Source organism: Xenopus tropicalis, chromosome 6, assembly GCF_000004195.4.
Source record: "Xenopus tropicalis strain Nigerian chromosome 6, UCB_Xtro_10.0, whole genome shotgun sequence".
Taxonomy (NCBI): domain Eukaryota; kingdom Metazoa; phylum Chordata; class Amphibia; order Anura; family Pipidae; genus Xenopus; species Xenopus tropicalis.
In genome coordinates, this window is record NC_030682.2 from 143,682,882 (window position 1) to 143,705,753 (window position 22,872).

Consider the following 22,872-nt stretch of genomic DNA (forward strand, 5'->3'; position numbering starts at 1 on the left):
AATTATGGAAAGACCCCTTTTGTAGAAAACCCCAGGTCCTGAGCATTCTGGATAATGGGTCCCATACCTGTATTTACATCACATTGGCAGGATAATCAGGTCGTACTGAGACCCAAGCATGGAAGGCAGTATATACCTGAACAAAGGGGGAGTTCACACTTGATGCAGAGCAGTTATCCACATCCACCAATAGACATTTAGCTTTGATCAATCTTTTACAGATAAGATGATAAAAGGAAATAGCTGATTGGCTTCTGCTCTACTTTAGAGCTGCACTCGGTTAAACAGACGCCACTGATTTCCCAAACAGAAGAGAAATCCACAATTCCTGTGTTACTAAACTGAATTGAAGTCCAAAACAATGACACAAACTAATAAAAATATATATTTAACTATTCTCAGCCCTCGTTAATTACCTCGTTAGTCGTATAGAAGACAGAATCGTCCACTTCCAGCACCATCCTGGGCTTAGGTTATTGGGCACAGCTGACTCAGCACCTCTCAGACAAACAGATCTCAGGGAACCCTCTGCCCAAGGCGGTTTTATAGGGAAGCCGCTCCCCCTACGTAAGCACAGGGACTCCCAGCATGCACTGCCAGCAAAACAAGCTAAGTTGGGATGAGGATGTTCTTAACTGGGATCTGTGTCAAAGGTTCTTGATATGACAAATGCTCTTCAAATCCAGCTCAGACGGCAAAATAACAAGGTCAAAGAATAGAGGGGTGCCGGGCACGTCGGACCTTCTTCAGGAGCATTAATCCCCCTCGCTGACCTCTTAAGAACAGCAGGGCTCGGCTATAAGCTGGGAATTTCAGGAGCTTCTGAGGTGCCTGACCCAAAACAAACGCAATCTGCTGGCACCAAACTATCATTCTCAACATGTAAGGGCTTCCAAAGGCGCAGGGAGTCACCGGCACACCGGGATTTCTGTGCCAACTGATCATTAACAACCAATAAACATCAAGATATTTATGACTTCTGCCTATGAGACCAAGATAAACCTATATTTATTACAAGGGGCAAATTGCATAGTGCTCTTTTTGCCCACAATACAGGGGCAAATCTTTGTGCCTTGAGGGAATTTGATCCCAAAAGTGTATCTCAACTTGTTACGCCATTTAAAGGGCAACATGTAGGAGGTCCATGGGCAAGTCCTTCTCTGCCCCCCTTGGTGTTGTCATCTATAGCTCTGAAATGTAACTGAAGGCGTAATTGAACCCCACGTGCCATGGCTGCCAGCTCTGGGAATTTTCATGGTTTTCTTACCCCCCAAAAAAGTGCATTTTCATAGACGAACCCCATTCAATTTCCCACTAACCATTGAGCCTACATTTTGGAATCTTATTGTTTCTTTTGAGGCTTTGGTTTGGGACACATTCCGGCCTATGGGGGGAAATATAATTCCTTCTTTTCTGGCATTGTGATAGTTACTTCATTGTTATCCAAGTCCCCCCAATAGGGACAGGCTTTCTTGAAAGTGGGTGTGGTTTTGGTCAGAGTGTGTCTGGCCCACTTTATAGGGACCCAATACCCTTAGTTCTATTAATTGCCTCCAGTGATGCCATATTGTGCCTATGGATAACTAAGCCATAGGGTAGTATAACACATTAGGAGGACTAATAAACAATATTGTGTGCAGCCAGTTAGAGACAATGGATTGTCAGTATTAGCCTTAATAAGGAGCAATAAGCCCCTGGGGATACAATTTGCATTGGGAGCCCTTCAATTGCTATCAAGAAGACCACCAGATGCTGATGAACTGCCAGAACTGCCACCCTGGTGTTTTCATCTATAGCTCTGAAAAGTAATTGGAAGCATAATTGAACCCCACATGCCATGGCTGCCAGTTCTGGGAATTTTCATGGTTTTCTTACCCCCAAAAAAGTGCATTTTCATAGAAAAACCCCATTAAATTTCCCATTAACCATTGAACCAACATTTTGGATCTTAGGAGGCCACACTGGGGAATCTTATTGTTTCTTCTTTCAAGCTGAAGATGAGAGTAGGGTTTCATAACTGTTGACTTCCATCGGGACCTTCAAGACTTAGTCGTTTAGATTGACTTAATGCTTCTATATAGGTGCATTTTCATAGAAGAACCCCATTAATTTTCCCAGTAACCATTGAGCCTACATTTTGCATCTTAGGAGGCCACACTGGGGAATCTAATTCCTACTGAAGATGAGAATAGGGTTCCAAAACTATTGACTTCCATTGGGTCCATCAAGACTTAGTCGTTTAGATTGACTTGATGCTTCTGCCCATGTCCAGTGTCAGACCGGCCCAACAGGATACAAGGAAAACTCTCGGTGGGCCCAGGTGTCCGTGGGCCCTCCTGCTCCTGACCATTTGGCCTACTTCATGGTTATTCCCTATTTTTGAATGGGAATAAAGAGGAGAAATAGATGGAAGAATAGATGCTAGCATGTACATAAAAGAGACTAGGAGAATAAAGCGGTTGGGTGAGGAAAGGAGGAAAAACAGTTTTGAGAGTGGCCCTATAGGCTAAGGTTTTCTGGTGGGCCCCTGGGGTCCCAGTCCAGTAAAAAAAAAAAAAAGGCTAAGGTTGACTTGACTTTTCTATTTGGCATATAAATAGTAGTCCATGAAAGTAGGGGCTGCCATGTTGCTTATTGTCAGAACTAAGAACATCCATCAGGGACCTTAGAGAAACAGTGACCTCTGCTGGTCAGTATGTAAAATGCCAACACAGTTTAGTAGAAACCTCATGGTGCAGGACTATGGACCTCCTGCTGGTCCTTAGGGGCGGTGGAAGGATCTGATAGGCTGCTGAACTGCTGGGCCAGGGCAAGGAACCATTATTATAAAAGAAAAGAAAATTAAGTGGCACAGACTATTTCAGCAATATTATTACTGGGAGACTGCAAGGACCAGGGCAGGAGTAAGCACCAACTTAGGGACGGAGTGGCCCCTGTGTGGCCCAGTTGGGACTACATTGCAGGCTCCATTGCTGGGAGCAGATCAGTGGCCACACTATATAACATCAGAGATATTAGAGAAGCCGGGGGGGGGGCACGTAGTCTGGCTCAATAAGCTGATGGAAGGATAAGGGAGACGCCATCTGTGCAGCAGCCGCTCTGACCTTTATCCGCTGCGGAACTGGCACAGTCACCGCGTTTGGCTCATGATTGGACTCAATAGGAATAAAATGTCTGTATAATTATTTTTAATGTGTTTATCTGAGCGCCTCGATTGGCCCGTCACTGGCCAATTATCTGATTGGCTAATTTAAAAAGGGGCAAATTTCCCGACGGATCTACCTGGCCAATATCTGGCCTAAAATTGGGCAGATCTCCATCGGGCAGGTTTGATTTTCCCATCAGAATGAGGACCCCATCAGCTTATTGATGCTGCCCCTTAGTCTGACCACCCATATACCCACCATTTTAATTCAGTCGTTTGGCCTGTTTCACACTGTGTGTGGCCACCTTAAGTATAAGTATTATAGCCGGGCCAGTTTATCGGCCTTTGGGAATTATTTTGCCCTTCCATGGCCTGATCTGAAAATAAGTACCACTCAGTTATGGGCAGTGGCAACTACTTGTCAGACAGAGGCAGCACCAGATTCATATCCCGTGGCAGGATCCCGCTTGCCCTTTAATCTAAGATGTAAAGGCAAATTTTCTGTGCCTGGGCTGTTTGCCTGATGCATTAACATTTAAAATAGGAACCATGTTTCTCTATGGTGCTGCACACACACAGGCCCCCAGCTTAAAGGTTGTTGTAACTTATAGTAAGATGTATTCTGAGACAATTTGCAATTGGTCTTCATTTTTTATTATTGGTAGTTGTTGTATTGTTTTACTTTTTGTTTCACAGCTCTCTAGTTTGTAATTTCAGCAGTTATCTGGTTGCTAGGGTCCAGTTTACCTTAGTAACCAGGGAGTAGTTTGAAAGACTGGCATTGTGATAGTTACTTCATTGTTATTCAAGTCCCCCAATAGGGACAGGCTTTCTGGAAAGTGGGTGTGGTTTTGGTCAGAGTGTATCTGGCCCACTTTATAGGGACCCAATACCCTTAGTTCTATTTATTGCCTCTTTGCCTCCAGTGATGCCATATTGTGCCTATGGGTAACTAAGCCATAGGGTAGTATAACACATTAGGAGGACTAATAAGCAATATTGGGGCACATTTACCAATCCATGAATCCCAAATGGGAAAAAATCGTATTGGAAAAGAAAATTTTGCGACTTTTTCGTCGCCGTTGCATTGTTTTAGTATTTTGCGCGATTTTTTCGTCGGCGTCGCAATTTTTTCGTATTGAGCAATTGTAAACAACGGAAAAACCAATCTGATTTTTTTACATCGGCGAGGAAAAAGTCGCGGAAAATATACGATAAAGACGTAACGGCGATGAAAAAATCGCGGGACATACAAAAAAGTTGCGATGGCGACGAAAAAGTCGCAAAAATACAGATCATTACGAAAAAACGCGTTAGGACGCTTTCGGTCCGTTCGTGAATTAGTAAATCTACCCCATTGTGTGCAGCCAGTTAGAGACAATGGATTATCAATATTAGTCTTAATAAGGAACAATAATAACATAAAACAATATAAAAAAAACCCACTGCAAATGGAATTAAGGGCCCAGTCCCTAGAGCTTACAATTATATGGATTTCTTTTCTTGTTTCACAAGTCCCTATGCCCCAGGCAGCCAGCAGAGGGCGCTGCAGTCGCACAGTAGCCCAATGTACTGTATGTAACTCCCTGTATTTACTGTATAAGCATTGACTTCCAATTGACTTTATATAAGCCCTTCATGGCTAAATCATACCAGTGCCCATTGTTTGAAGTTTTATTGTTGCCCATATAAGGACAGGGCCTTGCTGAGGATGCTGGGAGATTAGATCTGCCAGAAAGCTATAAATACAACGTACAAACATGTGACTGGACTACAACTCCCAGCATCCACTGCCTGCCAAATATGACAGTTTAGCTGGGGTCGTAATGTTTTAAGGAAACCAGGGGCTGGGAGTTCTCTTAGAGCAATCAGAACATGATGCTGGGAGTTGTAGTTCAGTTAAGTTTGTTGCAGGGGATGGGATTAAGGGGACACTGTTATCACATAATTACCCATTATTAATACTCTGTATATATTGTAATAGGTGTCATGGTCTGTTTGCTATGGCCTCTCCTAGCTAAGTCAGTCCTAGGCCTCTCCAGGCAGCAGTGCAATCGTATGAATGAGTAGAACGCAGGTTCCTTACCTGGGTGACGTACTCCTGCAGTAGCACCGTGATGCCCTGGGAACAGAAAGGGCCACATTGTAACTCACACATTCACTATGGAGCAGCCACTTATCTGAAACCAAGTGCGGCTATGGGATCCCTTACCCGGAAACCCCTTTATCCAGAGCTATGGTTTGTTTACATAGGGCATTATGGGAAATGGCATCAGAGATCCCACTAGCACAAATGCGCCCAACACTCAAAGGGTTAAAAACATAAATGCCGGGGGTTAGTTTTGTATTTGCCACCCGTGGTATCTATAGGTCATGAGAGGGGCAGAATGATATGATGAGCTGCTGGGGCAATAGTGTGTGTATAGTAAGGCAAGAAACTGATATAAAATGTTACCATTTACTGTATTAGTTACAGCCCCTTCCCCTGACACCAACTGGCCCTATTCTACCCCATCTTGCCTTACTATACACAACGTCAGCCAAACTGCTGTTCTTTGGGACCCCCTCAAGAATTGCCCCCCAGCCCTGGTTGCGGCTCGTTAGACTTTGGTTACATTGCAGAAGGAAGGGAGGTTATATAATAAAAGGCACTAAGTTTGCCCAGGAGCAGTAACCCATAGCAACCAATGCACTAAGTTGCCCAGGAGCAGTAACCCATAGCAACCAATGCACTGAGTTGTCCAGGAGCAGTAACCCATAGTAACCAATGCACTAAGTTTGCCCAGGAGCAGTAACCCATAGCAACCAATGCACTAAGTTTGCCCAGGAGCAGTATAGACAGATGCAGGACCCCTACCACCTAACATCTGATTGGTTGCTATCGGTTACTGCTCCTGGGCAAACATAGTGCCTTTGATTACATATGGGGGAAATAAATAAAGACATAATATTAAAATAAATGAAAACTCACATCCTTATCCACCAGCAGGGGTCTCCCCTCCGCAAAATTCAGGTCTGTCATCTCCGCAGACATAGCCGTCAGCCTGAGGAGAAGGGAAGAATTGCTGTTAGTTACCTGCTGCTTTAGTGCGCCAGAGATACAGCAGCCCTATACTCAGCACTCACTCAGGGTTGGACTGGGCCTCGGTGTGCCCCGGGGGCCCATACCCAATCCCAGCAGGGTGCTCCCCGAGCTGCCAGTCTCCCTCTCCCAATGCAGTGAAGGTAAGTTAATTTATGCACTCGGGGGGGGGGGGGGGGGGTTGGATGGGTGGTGGGGGCCCCTGCAGGGGGTTTAAAGTTCGTGGAAGGGGCCCATTGGACCATGCACCCCCCAGTCCCACCCCACCCTGCACCCACAAACATGGTGGATTTGGATACGGTTGGGTATTCGGCGGAATCTTTTACAAAGGATCCAGGGTTCAGCCGGATCCTAAAATAGTGGCTTCAGCGCATTTGTAGAGTGTAAGCTCTTTTGGGCAGGGCTCCCTTCCCCTCTTGTATCGGTTACTGATTGCTTTATATGTTACTCCTTGTAGAGTGTAAGCTCTTTTGGGCAGGGCTCTCTTCCCCTCTTGTATCGGTTACTGGTTGCTTTATATGTTACTCCTTGTAGAGTGTAAGCTCTTTTGGGCAGGGCTCCCTTCCCCTCTTGTATCGGTTACTGATTGCTTTATATGTTACTCCTTGTAGAGTGTAAGCTCTTTTGGGCAGGGCTCCCTTCCCCTCTTGTATCGGTTATTGGTTGCTTTATATGTTACTCCTTGTAGAGTGTAAGCTCTTTTGGGCAGGGCCCCCTTCACCTCTTGTATCGGTTACTGATTGCTTTATATGTTACTCTGTATGTCCAATGTATGTAACCCACTTATTGTACAGCGCTGCGGGGTATGTTGGCGCTTTATAAATAAATAATAATAATAATCACTAGTTAAAAATAATGAACCTTCAGGAAGTGTCACATTATGAGGCCTCGTGCTCAGTCTATATACTGTATATAACGTTAACTGCACCCCCCCCCCAAATGCCCTACTGAGCCACTCATATCATGAATGTGTAACAGGAGCGCCCTCTGCTGGGACAGAACCTGTAATTATTCAGTGGTTGATTGATTAGTGCCAGTCAGACAGCCCCCCGATTTACACCTTGGGATCCCCACAGGAACCTAAAGATGGTAGTTACATGGCCAATATTTGCCCCACACCAGTAGCCTATACTTCCCAGGGGTGTAATCATTCTGTGCAATGGCACGGGGCCCCGATACTCTAGATACTCAGCAGACTTGGTGGTGGCATAAATCATTGTGCTTTCTGAAGGATAAAAAAAAGGGGGGCAGAATATAAGGTCTTTTTCGGGGGTCTCTGGGGTCCTGTTATACCACAATTGGTTATTATAGACATTTTACTAGGTCCCGGCCAATCATTAGATGTTGACCCAAGTGTTAGAAAGCACCTATAGCGTATAACACACTCACAACTTGGTGTTGCACTTTACTTCCCCTTTAAATGTCCTCCTTGACCTCTCTATAGGCAAACATCCTTTTTTAATTATAGTCCTATGACAAAATAAAATAAATAAAAATAAAAATAGCCCATGACTAAGGAAACCAACGCCAGAACTCTCAGTCCGACTGCCAAGAGCTCAGCTGATTGAATGAGAGGTCTCGCTTAATAAAGAGCAGATGTTTCCCTTCGCTTCCCCACGTACCGCCGGCCTCTGCCCCATTAGCAGGGCATCCAGGGGTCTTCTCTATGCTGGCAATATTAATAGGGGATGGGGCAACTGGACCCTAGGAAGCCAATGGCAAAGTAGATCCAGGATCCGGTCCAATCAGACTCCTCTGGATCCACAAGAACTTAGGGAAAGGCCTGAACCTGATGGAAATGTGGTTCCACCTTAGCTGCTATGTACCCATGTGTGTGGCAAGGCCCCGGTACCGGTCCCGTTAGGGCTATGTGCCCGGTAGAACACAAACACAAGTCATATAGGGACAGGGAGATTATATGGCAGCCATTGGCTATTGGATTATTCCCTCCCACGGGCAATACAGGCTGAGGGACCATTAAATCCTTGCAAACAAATATAACGGAGAGGTAACATCCATCGCTGAAGGAAAGCAATGGGAAAACCAACAAATAAAAGAAAAATCTCAGAGGGCTGAAGGGGAGAGCATAGAGAGGCAATGAAATGGGATTAAAGGTGAAGTATTCACTTACATGCTTGATTATTAAACCCCCTGTGGTTCTGGCTCTGATAGGCCAAGAGACATATATAGGAAAATTCTGCATTATATTTTAGCAATGGGAATCATCTCCTTAATTACACTCATCATTATTATATTCTATGTATATAGGCCCAATATATCCATGCCCTGAAGAGCTTGCAATCTAACTTTCTAACACACAAACACTTGGACCACTTTTATCAGAATACAAGTTATTTACCTACGTGGGTGCAATTATACATGCCCAGTCCCCTTGCCACTCACACCCGTGTGGGATCCCCTGTCGCCCACAAGGCCACCCAAACCCATGGACGGACATGGGAGACTGGTGAGGACGACACTGTATGGCCACCTTGGTGATTAAATCTTTTGTCCCTCAGGCCAAGCAGTGGATCACTCATTGTGCTCCCGTACACCAATATAACTGATTGCATAGTGGTAACTGCCCTCTACGGAGCATTGGAAATGATCACAGGTTGAAGTAATTGATCCCAGAGGTGTGAATTGATGTAACAGGCAAGGTAGCAGATCACAGAGCAATGTAACTGGGTTGTAAATCTGGCCATACATGCATTGATATTATCGCATGAAACCGATATTTGCCGCGTGTATGGTGGATCGACGAGACTAATGATATCGTGAAAGCCTTGGATATTGCTCATCTCGTCCATTGGGCTGGACAAATGATTTTGAAGGGGCTGAGCAAAAGCTGCGTTTTGGGCTGAATTGTCAGATATGGATAGAATTCCTTTTGTTTCTACCTCTGCCCTGAACATCAGTGGAGGGTAAGAACCATCTTTCTTGCGACATACGGTCACAGGAAAGATCATAATTGTTACGTGGATGGCCACCTTAAGAGATGTATCTGGCCACAGAGCGCTGTAACTGATCACAGACCAAAATAATCAATCACAGAGAGGTTGAATTAATGACGTAACTGATCACAGACCAAAGTAATCGATCACAGAGAGGTTGACTGATGCAAACTGCCACAGAGTACTGTAACTGAACACAGACCAAAGTAATCAATCACAGAGAGGTTGAGTGATGTAACTGGCCACAGAGCACTGTAACTAAACACAGACCAAAATTCTTTACTGACTGCACAAATACCAAAGTAATCGATCACAGAAAGGTTGAATTACAGAACACTGCAACTGATCACAGACCAAAGTAATTGATCACAGAGAGGTTGGATGCTGTAGCTGATGACAGAACACTGCAACTGATCACAGACCAAAGTAATTGATCACCGAGAGGTTGGATGATGTAGCTGATGACAGAACACTGCAACTGATCACAGACCAAAGTAATTGATCACCGAGAGGTTGGATGATGTAGCTGATGACAGAACACTGCAACTGATCACAGACCAAAGTAATTGATCACAGAGAGGTTGGCTGATGCAAATAGCCACAGAGTACTGTAATTGAACACAAACTAAAGTAATCAATCACATAGAGGTTAAATGATGGAAATGGCCAAGAACAGTGTAAATGAACACAGACCAATGTAATTGATCACCGCAAGGTTGAATTATGACACTGGCCACAGAGCACTGTAACTGAACATAGGCCAAGGTAATCAATCATAGAGAGGTTGAATAATGTAACTGACCACAGAACACTGCAACAGATCACAGACCAAAGTTATCGATCACAGAGAGGTTGAATTATGCAAATAACCACAGAACACTGTAACTGAACACAGACCAAAGTAATCGATTAGAGAGAGGTTGGCTTATGTAACTGGCCACAAACTTCTGTAACTGAACACAGACCAAAGTAATCGATCACAGAGAGGTTGAATGATGTAACTGACCACAGAACACTGCAACTGATCACAGACAAAAGTAATCAATCACAGAGAGGTTGAATGATGTAACTGACCACAGAACACTGCAATAGATCACAGACCAAAGTAATCGATCACAGAGAGGTTGAATGATGTAACTGACCACAGAACACTGCAATAGATCACAGACCAAAGTAATGGATCACAGAGAGGTTGAATGATGTAACTGGCCACAGAACACTGCAATAGATCACAGACCAAAGTAATGGATCACAGAGAGGTTGAATGATGTAACTGGCCACAGAACCATGTAAGCAGGTTTTGAGTGACCCAACTGGCTACAGTAGAATGTGACTGATCACAGACTTAGGTTGTGGGACAGTGGGAATGGCTGTGCAGCAGTGTAACTAAATGCTGAGTAATATTAATGGTTGAAATACAATGTAACTGCTCCCTCAGTTGGAGACGTTATATCCTCGTTAATTAATCATCCACATTCTGATTAGAGCCGGTTTGTATCGAGTGGCCCTTTGTATTGCATTTCTTCCAAGCATTGCACAATCCAGCTATAAATCTACACTAGCAGTGGATTAACTATAGCCACGACGGAATTATAAGTGTGGCCCCCAAACTTTTGTTATAATAACAAATTGATACCCCTAGGCCCCCTGTAGCCACTGGGTCTCTGGCCCAACAGTCCCCCAACAATATTTTCAAGCTCCGCTTGCCTGACCCCCGCTGCTCCCAACCTGCTGATATTATTACTTTAATCATTTATTCAAGCTGTGATAAAGCAAAGAGCCACCCCAGCCAATTCTAAAGGTAACGATGGTTGAATTATTGTAAATGCAGTTTCGCCTCCTGCCCCTGATGTGGAACCATTCTGACACAGATGCAGCCAGCAAGTTTTCACATTTTGTCTCACCATGTCCAGACATCATTTTTTGAGTGTTTAATCCTGCCTCTAGATGGTGCTAGAGTGCAAAGACTTGCCAGCAAAACACAATAGAAAATGCCTTAGACCATGCGCCACCTAGTGGTGATTTTTTTTTGTTCCTCTGGCAGAGACATAACACAACAACATGGTAAAGGCTACATTTGTAGATAACAACTACAGTTAATGGGGGGGGGGTCCCTTTTGTGACCCATAAGAATATAACAGCAGGGATTGGAAAGCATTTTAGGGCTTCTATACTTCTGTACAAGACCCCCCTGGGCTGCCGGCATAGAAATGCTTCTTGGCTCATGTTCTGCTGCGAATGGAAGCAGCACCCTAACAAACTAAAGTTATAAACTAAAGACCACGTGGGAGGTTTGTAGGACAAGTACAAGTATTACAAGGCAGCGAGACAGGAAATGATACAAAAATAGAATGAGACGTGCAGAGACTATGGCTTTACAGGGCATGTGATATTTAAAGGAAATGGGATTTATTCATGATGAACTGAATATCTGGCATTGTTCCTCAACAGCAGGCTGGGACTTGTCTCTTCTAGAATAGCTAGAATCTCAGCCATAAAGCAGGGCAGGACTGCTGCTTACAATGGGGGGATCAGATAGGATCTGTGCCACTGTGACAGAATGCTCTGTTATACAGATAGCTAGAATCTCAGCCATAAAGCAGGGCAGGACTGCTGCTTACAATGGGGGGATCAGATAGGATCTGTGCCACTGTGACAGAATGCTCTGTTATACAGATAGCTAGAATCTCAGCCATAAAGCAGGGCAGGACTGCTGCTTACAATGGGGGGATCAGATAGGATCTGTGCCACTGTGACAGAATGCTCTGTTATACAGATAGCTAGAATCTCAGCCATAAAGCAGGGCAGGACTGCTGCTTACAATGGGGGGGGGGGGGGGGGGGGGGGGGATCAGATAGGATCTGTGCCACTGTGACAGAATGCTCTGTTATACAGATAGCTAGAATCTCAGCCATAAAGCAGGGCAGGACTGCTGCTTACAATGGGGGGGATCAGATAGGATCTGTGCCACTGTGACAGAATGCTCTGTTATACAGATAGCTAGAATCTCAGCCATAAAGCAGGGCAGGACTGCTGCTTACAATGGGGGGATCAGATAGGATCTGTGCCACTGTGACAGAATGCTCTGTTATACAGATAGCTAGAATCTCAGCCATAAAGCAGGGCAGGACTGCTGCTTACAATGGGGGGATCAGATTGGATCTGTGCCACTGTGACAGAATGCTCTGTTATACAGATAGCTAGAATCTCAGCCATAAAGCAGGGTAGGACTGCTGCTTACAATGGGGGGGATCAGATAGGATCTGTGCCACTGTGACAGAATGCTCTGTTATACAGATAGCTAGAATCTCAGCCATAAAGCAGGGCAGGACTGCTGCTTACAATGGGGGGATCAGATAGGATCTGTGCCACTGTGACAGAATGCTCTGTTATATAGATAGCTAGAATCTCAGCCATAAAGCAGGGCAGGACTGCTGCTTACAATGGGGGGATCAGATTGGATCTGTGCCACTGTGACAGAATGCTCTGTTATACAGATAGCTAGAATCTCAGCCATAAAGCAGGGCAGGGCTGCTGCTTACAATGGGGGGGGATCAGATAGGATCTGTGCCACTGTGACAGAATGCTCTGTTATACAGATAGCTAGAATCTCAGCCATAAAGCAGGGCAGGACTGCTGCTTACAATGGGGGGGATCAGATAGGGTCTGTGCCACTGTGACAGAATGCTCTGTTATACAGATAGCTAGAATCTCAGCCATAAAGCAGGGCAGGACTGCTGCTTACAATGGGGGGATCAGATAGGATCTGTGCCACTGTGACAGAATGCTCTGTTATACAGATAGCTAGAATCTCAGCCATAAAGCAGGGCAGGACTGCTGCTTACAATGGGGGGATCAGATTGGATCTGTGCCACTGTGACAGAATGCTCTGTTATACAGATAGCTAGAATCTCAGCCATAAAGCAGGACAGTGGCGCAATCACAGTTCCAACACAGATAATCTTGCACAAACTTTCACTCCTTAATTACAATATGAAAGGAAACATTTCTCTAATCATATCTGACATGATACAAACCTATGAAACACTAGCGCGGCGGGACACACCTTCGGGACAGGATAATGCTTTGTCTGCAAATTCCTCACCTTTGCTACATGGAATGTTTAACAGATCACGTGATATCCCTCGCAATAAGCAAGTCTCTCTATTAAAGGGGAACTAAAGCCGCAATCAGACTTGTGCCAAAAGAATCACACCCTAACGCCCGACAGAAAATATTTGCATTGTGGGTAAAAAAACATAGTAATTTGTGCAAGTGCCTTCATATCACTCAGCATTAAAGGCCAACTTAAATGTAAATTTCTTTTTCTTAATCTCTAAAAAAATCAAAACATACATTTTTTTTACTGCAGAGTTGCAACAACTTCCAGCTGCATTTTTGTGGCCGTGTATGAGGCAGAGTGACTCACAGGTGGCAGCGGAACCCTGTGCGGAACGTTCCAGATGTTTCCAGTTCTGCGGCCGCTTTTCTACAGGGCCATAAAGATACCCACTGGGCACGTGTCTGCTCTGATTTAACCCTGTCTGGGGAATGGAGAGGCCATACTGACCCGGCTACATTGGTTCAGGAGTCATAACTGGTAGATAAATAAAAAGGAGCTGCTCTGCACACTGTATCCCTGCAAATATTGACTGTGTCCTTATCGGCTCTCTATCTAACGACGTTTACTCTGCAGGCAGCAGCTGATAGACTCTATTGAGCTGGGTGGAGAGTCTCTAACGAGCTGGGCTAACGATCCAGGCTGATAATGATTAAAAAATAACATAAAAAGCAGGGTATAACATTACATTTAACCAGCAAGTGTCACTCTGGCAGCCCTACCCACATCTTTACTAATAATGAAATGTTTTCTGGGGAATAATGCTGCGGCTCTTGTATATTATAAGGATATTAGGAGTCACTGAGGCTGAGTTATACAGGGAACTCTGAGTATCACTCATGTATTATAAGGGATAATGTACCCCCTGCTGTAAATGATAAGGATATTAGCAGTCACTGAGGGGTTCTGTGCCCATATAAAGGCACAAGGCTGCAGGCTGAGTTATACAGGGAACTCTGAGTATCACTCATGTATTATAAGGGATAATGTACCCCCTACTGTAAATGATAAGGATATTAGCAGTCACTGAGGGGTTCTGTGCCCATATAAAGGCACAAGGCTGCAGGCTGAGTTATACAGGGAACTCTGAGTATCACTCATGTATTATAAGGGATAATGTACCCCCTACTGTAAATGATAAGGATATTAGCAGTCACTGAGGGGTTCTGTGCCCATATAAAGGCACAAGGCTGCAGGCTGAGTTATACAGGGAACTCTGAGTATCACTCATGTATTATAAGGGATAATGTACCCCCTACTGTAAATGATAAGGATATTAGCAGTCACTGAGGGGTTCTGTGCCCATATAAAGGCACAAGGCTGCAGGCTGAGTTATACAGGGAACTCTGAGTATCACTCATGTATTATAAGGGATACTGTACCCCCTACTGTAAATGATAAGGATATTAGCAGTCACTGAGGGGTTCTGTGCCCATATAAAGGCACAAGGCTGCAGGCTGAGTTATACAGGGAACTCTGAGTATCACTCATGTATTATAAGGGATAATGTACCCCCTACTGTAAATGATAAGGATATTAGCAGTTATACAGGTCAGAAAACGAATATTCTCATATTTTAAAGCAAGAGGTGGATATACAGTTGTAGACAAACCATGTGACACACATGACTTCAGTAAATACTAATTATAACTGATTATATCACTGAGCACCGTATATAAGGATATTGGTTTCAGACTATTTCACCTTTACACTAAATGCTGAGGTCTGTGCTTGCGGAAATCTTACAGTGCGGGTTACACTAGAAATCTGCAGAGAAACTAAAAACACACAGTTCCCTGTTGTGGTGAAAAGTTACACAATGTATCAGTTTGCTATGATTTCTATAATGTCTCCAGGGTGTGCAAGACAAACATGGGGGAGATCATTGGAACAGAATAAGTGCTGGGGAACCATCCCAAGGGGATTAAAGGGGAACTTCACCTGTTTAATAAAAATGATCAATATACATATTTAAAGAGATTTAATGGCTTATTTGCCATTGGCTAGGCACATGGCTGGCACAGTTAGGGGTACCACGCACTATATATACCCTGTGCTGCTTGTGCCTTTGTTGGCATGGCAACTAACACCTGCCTCGACATGGCACCCACAGTATCTCAAAAATATATGCATCTGGCAAGTGTGGAGGGACCTGTGATTGGTAGATAGACAGCTATCGTCAGGATGTACTTTTTATGGAAAAATTTAAAAACCAAAAGCCTAAGATCTATGGCACAAGTGGTGAATTGAATGTTTTCCCAATTTGGCAGCCAGAAAAAGGCTTCATCGTAGACATTAATGGCTCTACAAGGTCACTCGATAAAAAAGGCCAATTGTAGTATTTTGCTGCTTGCCCACCAACCTGGAAATATCCATTTTGCTTCTTCATAAAGTTGCCTGGTAATTGCAAATTGACGTGTTTTGCTGTTTGCCCCCCAAGGTCAAAACAATTACCCTCCAAGTCTATGAAGAGGCAAACTAAAGTTTTGTGCTGCCTGCCCACCGAGCTGGGAATCTCTCATTTGCTTCTTCATAGACATTTCCGGTAATGAAGAAGCAAATTAGTAGTTATTATGATCATGGTAGTGATTTTGCCTATACGAAGTGCTAAATTGTAACTTTTTGCCCTTTGTCAACAAAGTCATATATTTTAATGATTGTAGCTCCAGCCCTGCCAGGTCAGAACAATTTCACTTAAAGTGTATGAAGAGGCAAAGTAAAGTGTTTTGCTGCCTGCCCACCAAGCTGAAAATTTTCAGTTTGCCCCTTTGTAGCATTATGCTGCCTGCCCACCAAGCTGGATATCTTCAATTTGCCCTTTTGTGGCATTTAGCTGCCTGCCCACCAAGCTGGAAATCTTCAGTTTGCCCCTTTGTAGCATTTTGCTGCCTGCCCACCAAGCTGGAAATCTTCAGTTTGCCCCTTTGTAGCATTTTGCTGCCTGCCCACCAAGCTGGAAATCACCAATTTCTATAGAAATTTAAAAAATGAGAAATAGGACGTTTTGCTGGCTGCTTTCTAAGCAGGACATTCTGTGGGAGGCAAAACACTTGGAAATCTTCAATTTGCCCTTTTGTGGCATTTAGCTGCCTGATCAACCAAGCTGAAAATCTTCAGTTTGCCCCTTTATAGCATTTTGCCAGCCATCAAAAAGGTTTGCCTTGGGGTCCTGAGTTTGGATCCAACTTGAGTTTCTATGTTCTCCCTGTGTCTGTGTGGGTTTCCTCTGTGTTCTCTGGGTTTGCCCCACACTCCAAATACACACAGGCAGGTTATTTTTAGTTTGCCCCTTTGTAGCATTTTGCTGCCTGCCCACCAAGCTGGAAATCTACAGTTTTTGCCCCTTTGTAGCATTTTGCTGCCTGCCCACCAAGCTTGATATCTTCAATTTGCCCCTTTGTAGCATTTTGCTGCCTGCCCACCAAGCTTGATATCTTCAATTTGCCCCTTTGTAGCATTTTGCTGCCTGCCCACCAAGCTTGATATCTTCAATTTGCCCCTTTGTAGCATTTTGCTGCCTGCCCACCAAGCTTGATATCTTCAATTTGCCCCTTTGTAGCATTTTGCTGCCTGCCCACCAAGCTTGATATCTTCAATTTGCCCCTTTGTAGCATTTTGCTGCCTGCCCACCAAGCTTGATATCTTCAATTTGCCCCTTTGTAGCATTTTGCTGCCTGCCCACCAAGCTTGATATCTTCAATTTGGCCCTTTGTAGCATTTCGCTGCCTGCCCACCAAGCTTGATATCTTCAGTTTGCCCCTTTGTAGCATTTTGCTGCCTGCCCACCAAGCTGAAATCTCCAATTCACCTCCCTATAGACTTTAATGGTAATCACAGGCACACTGAAGTGCTGTTCCCAAGTAACTACCATTAAGTTAAAGGCAAATAGTAGAATTCCGCTGCCTGCCCACCAAGCTGGAAATCACCAATTTCTATAGAAATCTACAAAATGAGATAAAGGAAGTTTTGCTGGCTGCTTTCTAAGCAGGACATTCTGTGGGAGGCAAAACACTTGGAAATCTTCAATTTGCCCTTTTGTGGCATTTAGCTGCCTGCCCACCAAGCTGGAAATCTTCAGTTTGCCCCTTTGTAGCATTTTGCCAGCCATCAAAAAGGTTTGCCTTGGGGTCCTGAGTTTGGATCCAACTTGAGTTTCTATGTTCTCCCTGTGTCTGTGTGGGTTTCCTCTGTGTTCTCTGGGTTCGCCCCACACTCCAAATACACACAGGCAGGTTATTTTCAGTTTGCCTCTTTGTAGCATTTTGCTGCCTGCCCACCACACTGGAAATCTTCAGTTTGCCCATTTGTAGCATTTTGCTGCCTGCCCACCACACTGGAAATCTTCAATTTGCCCATTTGTAGAATTTCGCTGCCTGCCCACCACACTGGAAATCTTCAATTTGCCCATTTGTAGAATTTCGCTGCCTGCCCACCATGCTGGAAATCACCAATTTCTATAGAAATCTACAAAATGAGAAATAGGAAGTTTTGCTGCTTTCTAAGTAGGAAATTCAGTGGGAGGCAAAACACTTGAATACACACTATGTGCCGTAGCAATAACAAAATAAAGGCTTGGGTGTGTCGACTGCAATCTCTAAATTGTATTTTTCCTATGGTTTTTCAGGCTCGAGGTGCAAAACATTCAGGTTAGAAAAATGTCAGTAACAACGAGGCACGAAGTACACAAACAAAAAGTCAGAGAGCCGTGAACCAGCGCAGTGGAATTTCACAATCTCCAATATCAAAGGAAACCAGTAATAACTGTACTTTGTTTCCTTACAGTAATGTCTCCCAGCAGGCTGGACTCATGCACACAGGCAGGACAGGTTCAGACCTACGAAACAACTTTGTTTTCTTTAGAGCACAATAAAATGACAGATTCTCAATGTGCGCTGGCGCTAGTGTGTGTGTCTGGGAGTCTGATACAATTACAAGGAAGTCCCAGACATAAGCTCCTTGATAGGACTCGTGCCAAGAGGATACTATCTAGCCTGGTTGGATAGCATGTGGCCTGGACAATCAAATTGCACAGTCAATGGGAAGGGAAAGGCAGCACTGTCACTTTCTATTTGTCTTATACTCCTACATTTTTTAGCACAGCACCAACGTGCCTGAAATTGTTTCCCATTGAGTTGAACGGTAAAACACCTAAAAATGGGCCCCATAACCACACAGTCGCTGCTCCAGTTGGTTAGTGGGGGGCAACTATATGGAGCAGGGCTGGGCAATTTCATCAGCAAAGAATACATTGACCAATCATACTCCCTTTGCCTAACTATAGATCCTTCCTAGTCTGCCAAGTGGCATCCAGTGTGTACATTGCATGTGGCTAGTAGTTGTTCCATGATGGCTAGAGGCAACACAGGTCTGCGGTTCAGCTTACTATGGACACAGTCGGCACAGGTATGTCCCCAAGTGCAGTCAGCAAAGTGGTATTTGGAGCACAATTGGCATTTTCATAGAATTCTGGTCTGTGCTCTTGACACTGTTCCACTGTTGATATTGCAATTGTGCCGATTAGGCAAAATTCACAATGTCACAACTCAGTTGCACCAAATATTTTTTAAGTATGCCTGGCATCCTTTCCCATGTTCCGCGTGCAAATAACATGTGTGCCCTATTCATTCAGCGCAACTGAATTGTGCCAATTGATGCAGAGCACTGAGGTGAACACCATAGCTACCACCTGGTCTGGGGGGAACCCTGGGGCTACCACCTGGTCTGGGGGGAACCCTGGGGCTACTGCCTGGTCTGGGGGGAACCCTGGGGCTACCACCTGGTCTGGGGGGAACCCTGGGGCTACTGCCTGGTCTGGGGGGAACTCTGGGGCTACTGCCTGGTCTTGGGGGAGCCCTGGAGCTACTGCCTGGTCTGGGGGGGAACTCTGGAGCTACTGCCTGGTCTGGGGGGATCTCTGGAGCTACTGCCTGGTCTGGGGGGAACCCTGGAGCTACTGCCTGGTCTGGGGGGGAACCCTGGAGCTACTGCCTGGTCTGGGGGGAACCCTGGAGCTACTGCCTGGTCTGGGGGGAACCCTGGAGCTACTGCCTGGTCTGGGGGGGAACCCTGGAGCTACTGCCTGGTCTGGGGGGAACCCTGGAGCTACTGCCTGGTCTGGGGGGAACCCTGGAGCTACTGCCTGGTCTGGGGGGAACCCTGGAGCTACTGCCTGGTCTGGGGGGAACTGTGGAGCTACTGCCTGGTCTGGGGGGAACCCTGGAGCTACTGCCTTGTCTGGGGGGAACCCAGGAGCTACTGCCTGGTCTGGGGGGAACCCTGGAGCTACTGCCTTGTCTGGGGGGAACCCTGGAGTTACTGCTTGGTCTGGGGGGAGCCCTGGAGCTACTGCCTGGTCTTGGGAGAACCCTGGGGCTACTGCCTGGTCTGGGGGGAACCCTGGGGCTACTGACTGGTCTAGGGGGAACCCTGGGGCTACTGCCTGGTCTGGGGGGAACTCTGGAGCTACTGACTGGTCTAGGGGGAACCCAGGAGCTACTGCCTGGTCAGGGGGGGGGAACTCTGGAGCTACTGCCTGGTCTGGGGGGAACCCTGGAGCTACTGCCTGGTCTGGGGGAACCGTGGAGCTACTGCCTGGTCTGGGGGGAACCCTGGAGCCTGGTCTGGGGGGAACCCTGGAGCTACTGCCTGGTCTGCCTGGTTTCGCACTTGCTAAACTACATGCATATATATATTCTCTGTATAATGGTATTTAAACCTATGGGTCAGGGGCATAACTACTCTGTGCCAGCCCCCCTGCCAAAGAATCTTCACTCTCCTACCTTGGAGCCAGCATGGAGTGGGGAAGCAGACCCTATGGTCCAGGCCCCCCCCCCCCCCGACCACGGGGGTTTGCTTCTTCTATTGCTACGCCACTGCTATGGGTGGGAGCTGCCATAGCACTTGCCTCAACTCAAAAGATGAAAGACTGTTGCTAGGGCTGGTAAGTCTAAAGCAACTGGACTAGCTGAGCAACGTTAAACGCGTTACACTGCTTGTCCCAGAAGCTTCTTCCGTTGAACTGATTGCATTAGGGGTTGTAATTTATCTATGATATAAGTCAGTCAGTACGACAGCTCAGTACAGTATATGACGCCCATGTAACTGCGTTTGCTTTAGTCAGCTGACTGCGCCCTCCCTGTCGCTTACACCAGCGTCACATGTGCAGAGAGTGTTGATGGGTGAGATCCAATCCCAACACCTTGAGGATAAATACAGGGGAATATACAGGAGGCATGTCCTGCTGGAACAGATCTGTCATGGGGCTGCTGTACACAAAGGCTTGTACTGCTGCCCCATGAGACTATTCATGTACATTAGGGTAAAGACACACGGAGCTACTTAGTAGCAGCTACTTGGCACGGCTACTAAACACCAGAAAATCCCCTGCCATAGACAATACTGAGAATTGCCCCTGCTAAAACACACGTAGAGACAATTATCAGTAAATGATCAGCATTGTCTGTTTTAGTAGCCGTGAAAAGTAGCTGCTACAAGTTGCTCTGTGTGTCTTCACCCGCAGCTCATATATTTGTAGTAGCACACAGTTAGGGGGAAGACACACGGAGCTACTACAGGTAGAAGCTACTTGTCAAGTATTGTCTATGGCAGGGGATTTTCTGGAGTTTAGTAGCTGTGAAAAAGTAGCTGCTACAAAGTAGCTCTGTGTGTGATGTGATATACTGATATTTAGAACCGAATATCCCCCTGCAAAATAACCCCCCCATAGGAAACATAGTAACAGCGTGCGTAGGATGCATTTTGTTCTAGGCTCCCTGACCAGTTGGCCATCTCTCATAAGTGGATGATGACAAGGGATGTGATCAAGGAGAGGATTAAATCTGCACAATACTAATTCCTTTCTTGCCTACATGCCCTGCCTACAATCTGTCTCCCTCTGCTCTCCCGTCATGTTTACAAACTGGTGGGGGGGTAATACTGTTATTTGAATTGTATCCAAACATTATTGCTTTAGCTGCAAAGTTACCCCCCCCCCCGGGCCCCTCGGGGCACTGTGCCCAAAGTACCAATGAAACCCGCTGAGCAAATAATACCATGTACCTCTTCGCCTCCTGTATCGGTTACTGATTGCTTTATATGTTACTCTGTATGTCCAATGTATGTAACCCACTTATTGTACAGCGCTGCGGGATATGTTGGCGCTTTATAAATAAATGTTAATAATAATAATAATAACTGCCCTGTTACACTGTTAGACCAGCTCAGCTTTGACGGAATATACCAGGATTGTGCCCCTTAACGTCTCCAGTTATACTTTCTAAACTGTTTAAGCGGAGGCAGAAATATGCTTGGTACCCCCCTTACCTGGCACCCATAAACTCACAAGGTGGCACAGGTGTCTAATGCTTCTCATATATCCATGGGCACTGCCAGGTGATCTTCCCACAGAGATGTTTCTTCCAATCCCCCCAGCCCCCCAGTTGCAGTGCCAGTGCAGGTAAGGAGCGGGGTGTCTCTTACCTCTATGTGCCAGGCAGAAGTGTATCCTGGTGTCCTGATGCTGCGCTCTCTTTCTCAGCAGTACAATAGGATGCCCGCTGTCTGCGTTGGTGCCCAGATGCTGCACTTTCTCACTGGGTGCTAGAATTCCCTGGGTGCCAGCCAGATGTGTCGGTGCCCAGATGCTGCACTCTCGCCGCCGTATTACAGATAGTTCAACAGATTTTTTTTTCCCTAATCTGGCAGCTCGGTGCTGGGGGTTATATGGGATCGTGTAACTCCACCTTTGGTTCTTCCCCCTAGGCTGAGCCTTGTACAGGAGATGGAAGGGGGTGGCACAACCCTAGCAAACAGCCCCTGCCCCTCCCTGCCGGCTCTGCCCACTGCTCTGTGCCTGCTGCTGCAACCAAACTCTCTATTGGACTTTCCAATTCTCCCTTATCAGACCTGGGGGTAGAGCCGGGTACCAGTTCTGTGCTTGGCTCTTTCCTCAGCCCAGCACTTTTTTTTTACCCAGCATTTCCCTTGCTGTTTATGTTTTACCTCCAAGCAGCTGTTGCTCGTTTTCTGATAAAAAAAAAAAAGCACAATTAAAGGGACAGTGCGTCCAAAGGATGTGGCTGCCGGCTGACAACTGCTTTGCGACGTAGGGGTATATTTATGAAAGAGTGAAGTTAGAGCTTGCCACGGTGCATTAAATTCCTCCACTATCCATTCATTTATATGGGATTTTTAAAAGAGTATTTATCAATGAGTAAAACCCTTTGATAAATACACCTATAAAAATGCTATACATAGGAATGGAGAGTGGCGGAATTTCACTCTAGCGGACTGTGGCAATCTCTAACTTCATTCTTTGATAAATAAACCCCTATGTCACTCTTTAATAAATAAACCCCATAGTTTCAGGTATGACCCCTTTATGCTTAGCGCATCTGGGTTCTACTCTCTGAGTATCTCTGCCCCCTTCCAGTCCCCACACCGGGGGATACAGGGACCCAATTCTCAGTTACAGGTACCAATCATAGGGAAGGGAAGCACAGAGATACAAAGGGGCAAAATCAGGGTTGGAAGATCTGTCATCAGGTCGGACTGGGGGGTGCCCTGCAGGTGC

General features: G+C 45.7%; 1 protein-coding gene across 2 annotated transcripts in view; it reads right to left on the reverse strand.

The window, feature by feature from the left end:
• Positions 1-21,993, reverse strand: part of ndrg1 (N-myc downstream regulated 1) — a 37,175-nt gene extending 15,182 nt beyond the window's left edge. The window contains 3 exon segments of one of the 2 annotated variants that reach the window (NM_001008145.1): positions 5,232-5,267; positions 6,117-6,189; positions 21,780-21,993. In NM_001008145.1, coding sequence (NP_001008146.1) covers positions 5,232-5,267; positions 6,117-6,179 — 99 coding nt within the window. In that variant the 5' untranslated portion in view covers positions 6,180-6,189; positions 21,780-21,993. 2 annotated transcript variants of the gene reach the window in all.
• Between the last annotated feature and the right edge of the window lie 879 nt (positions 21,994-22,872).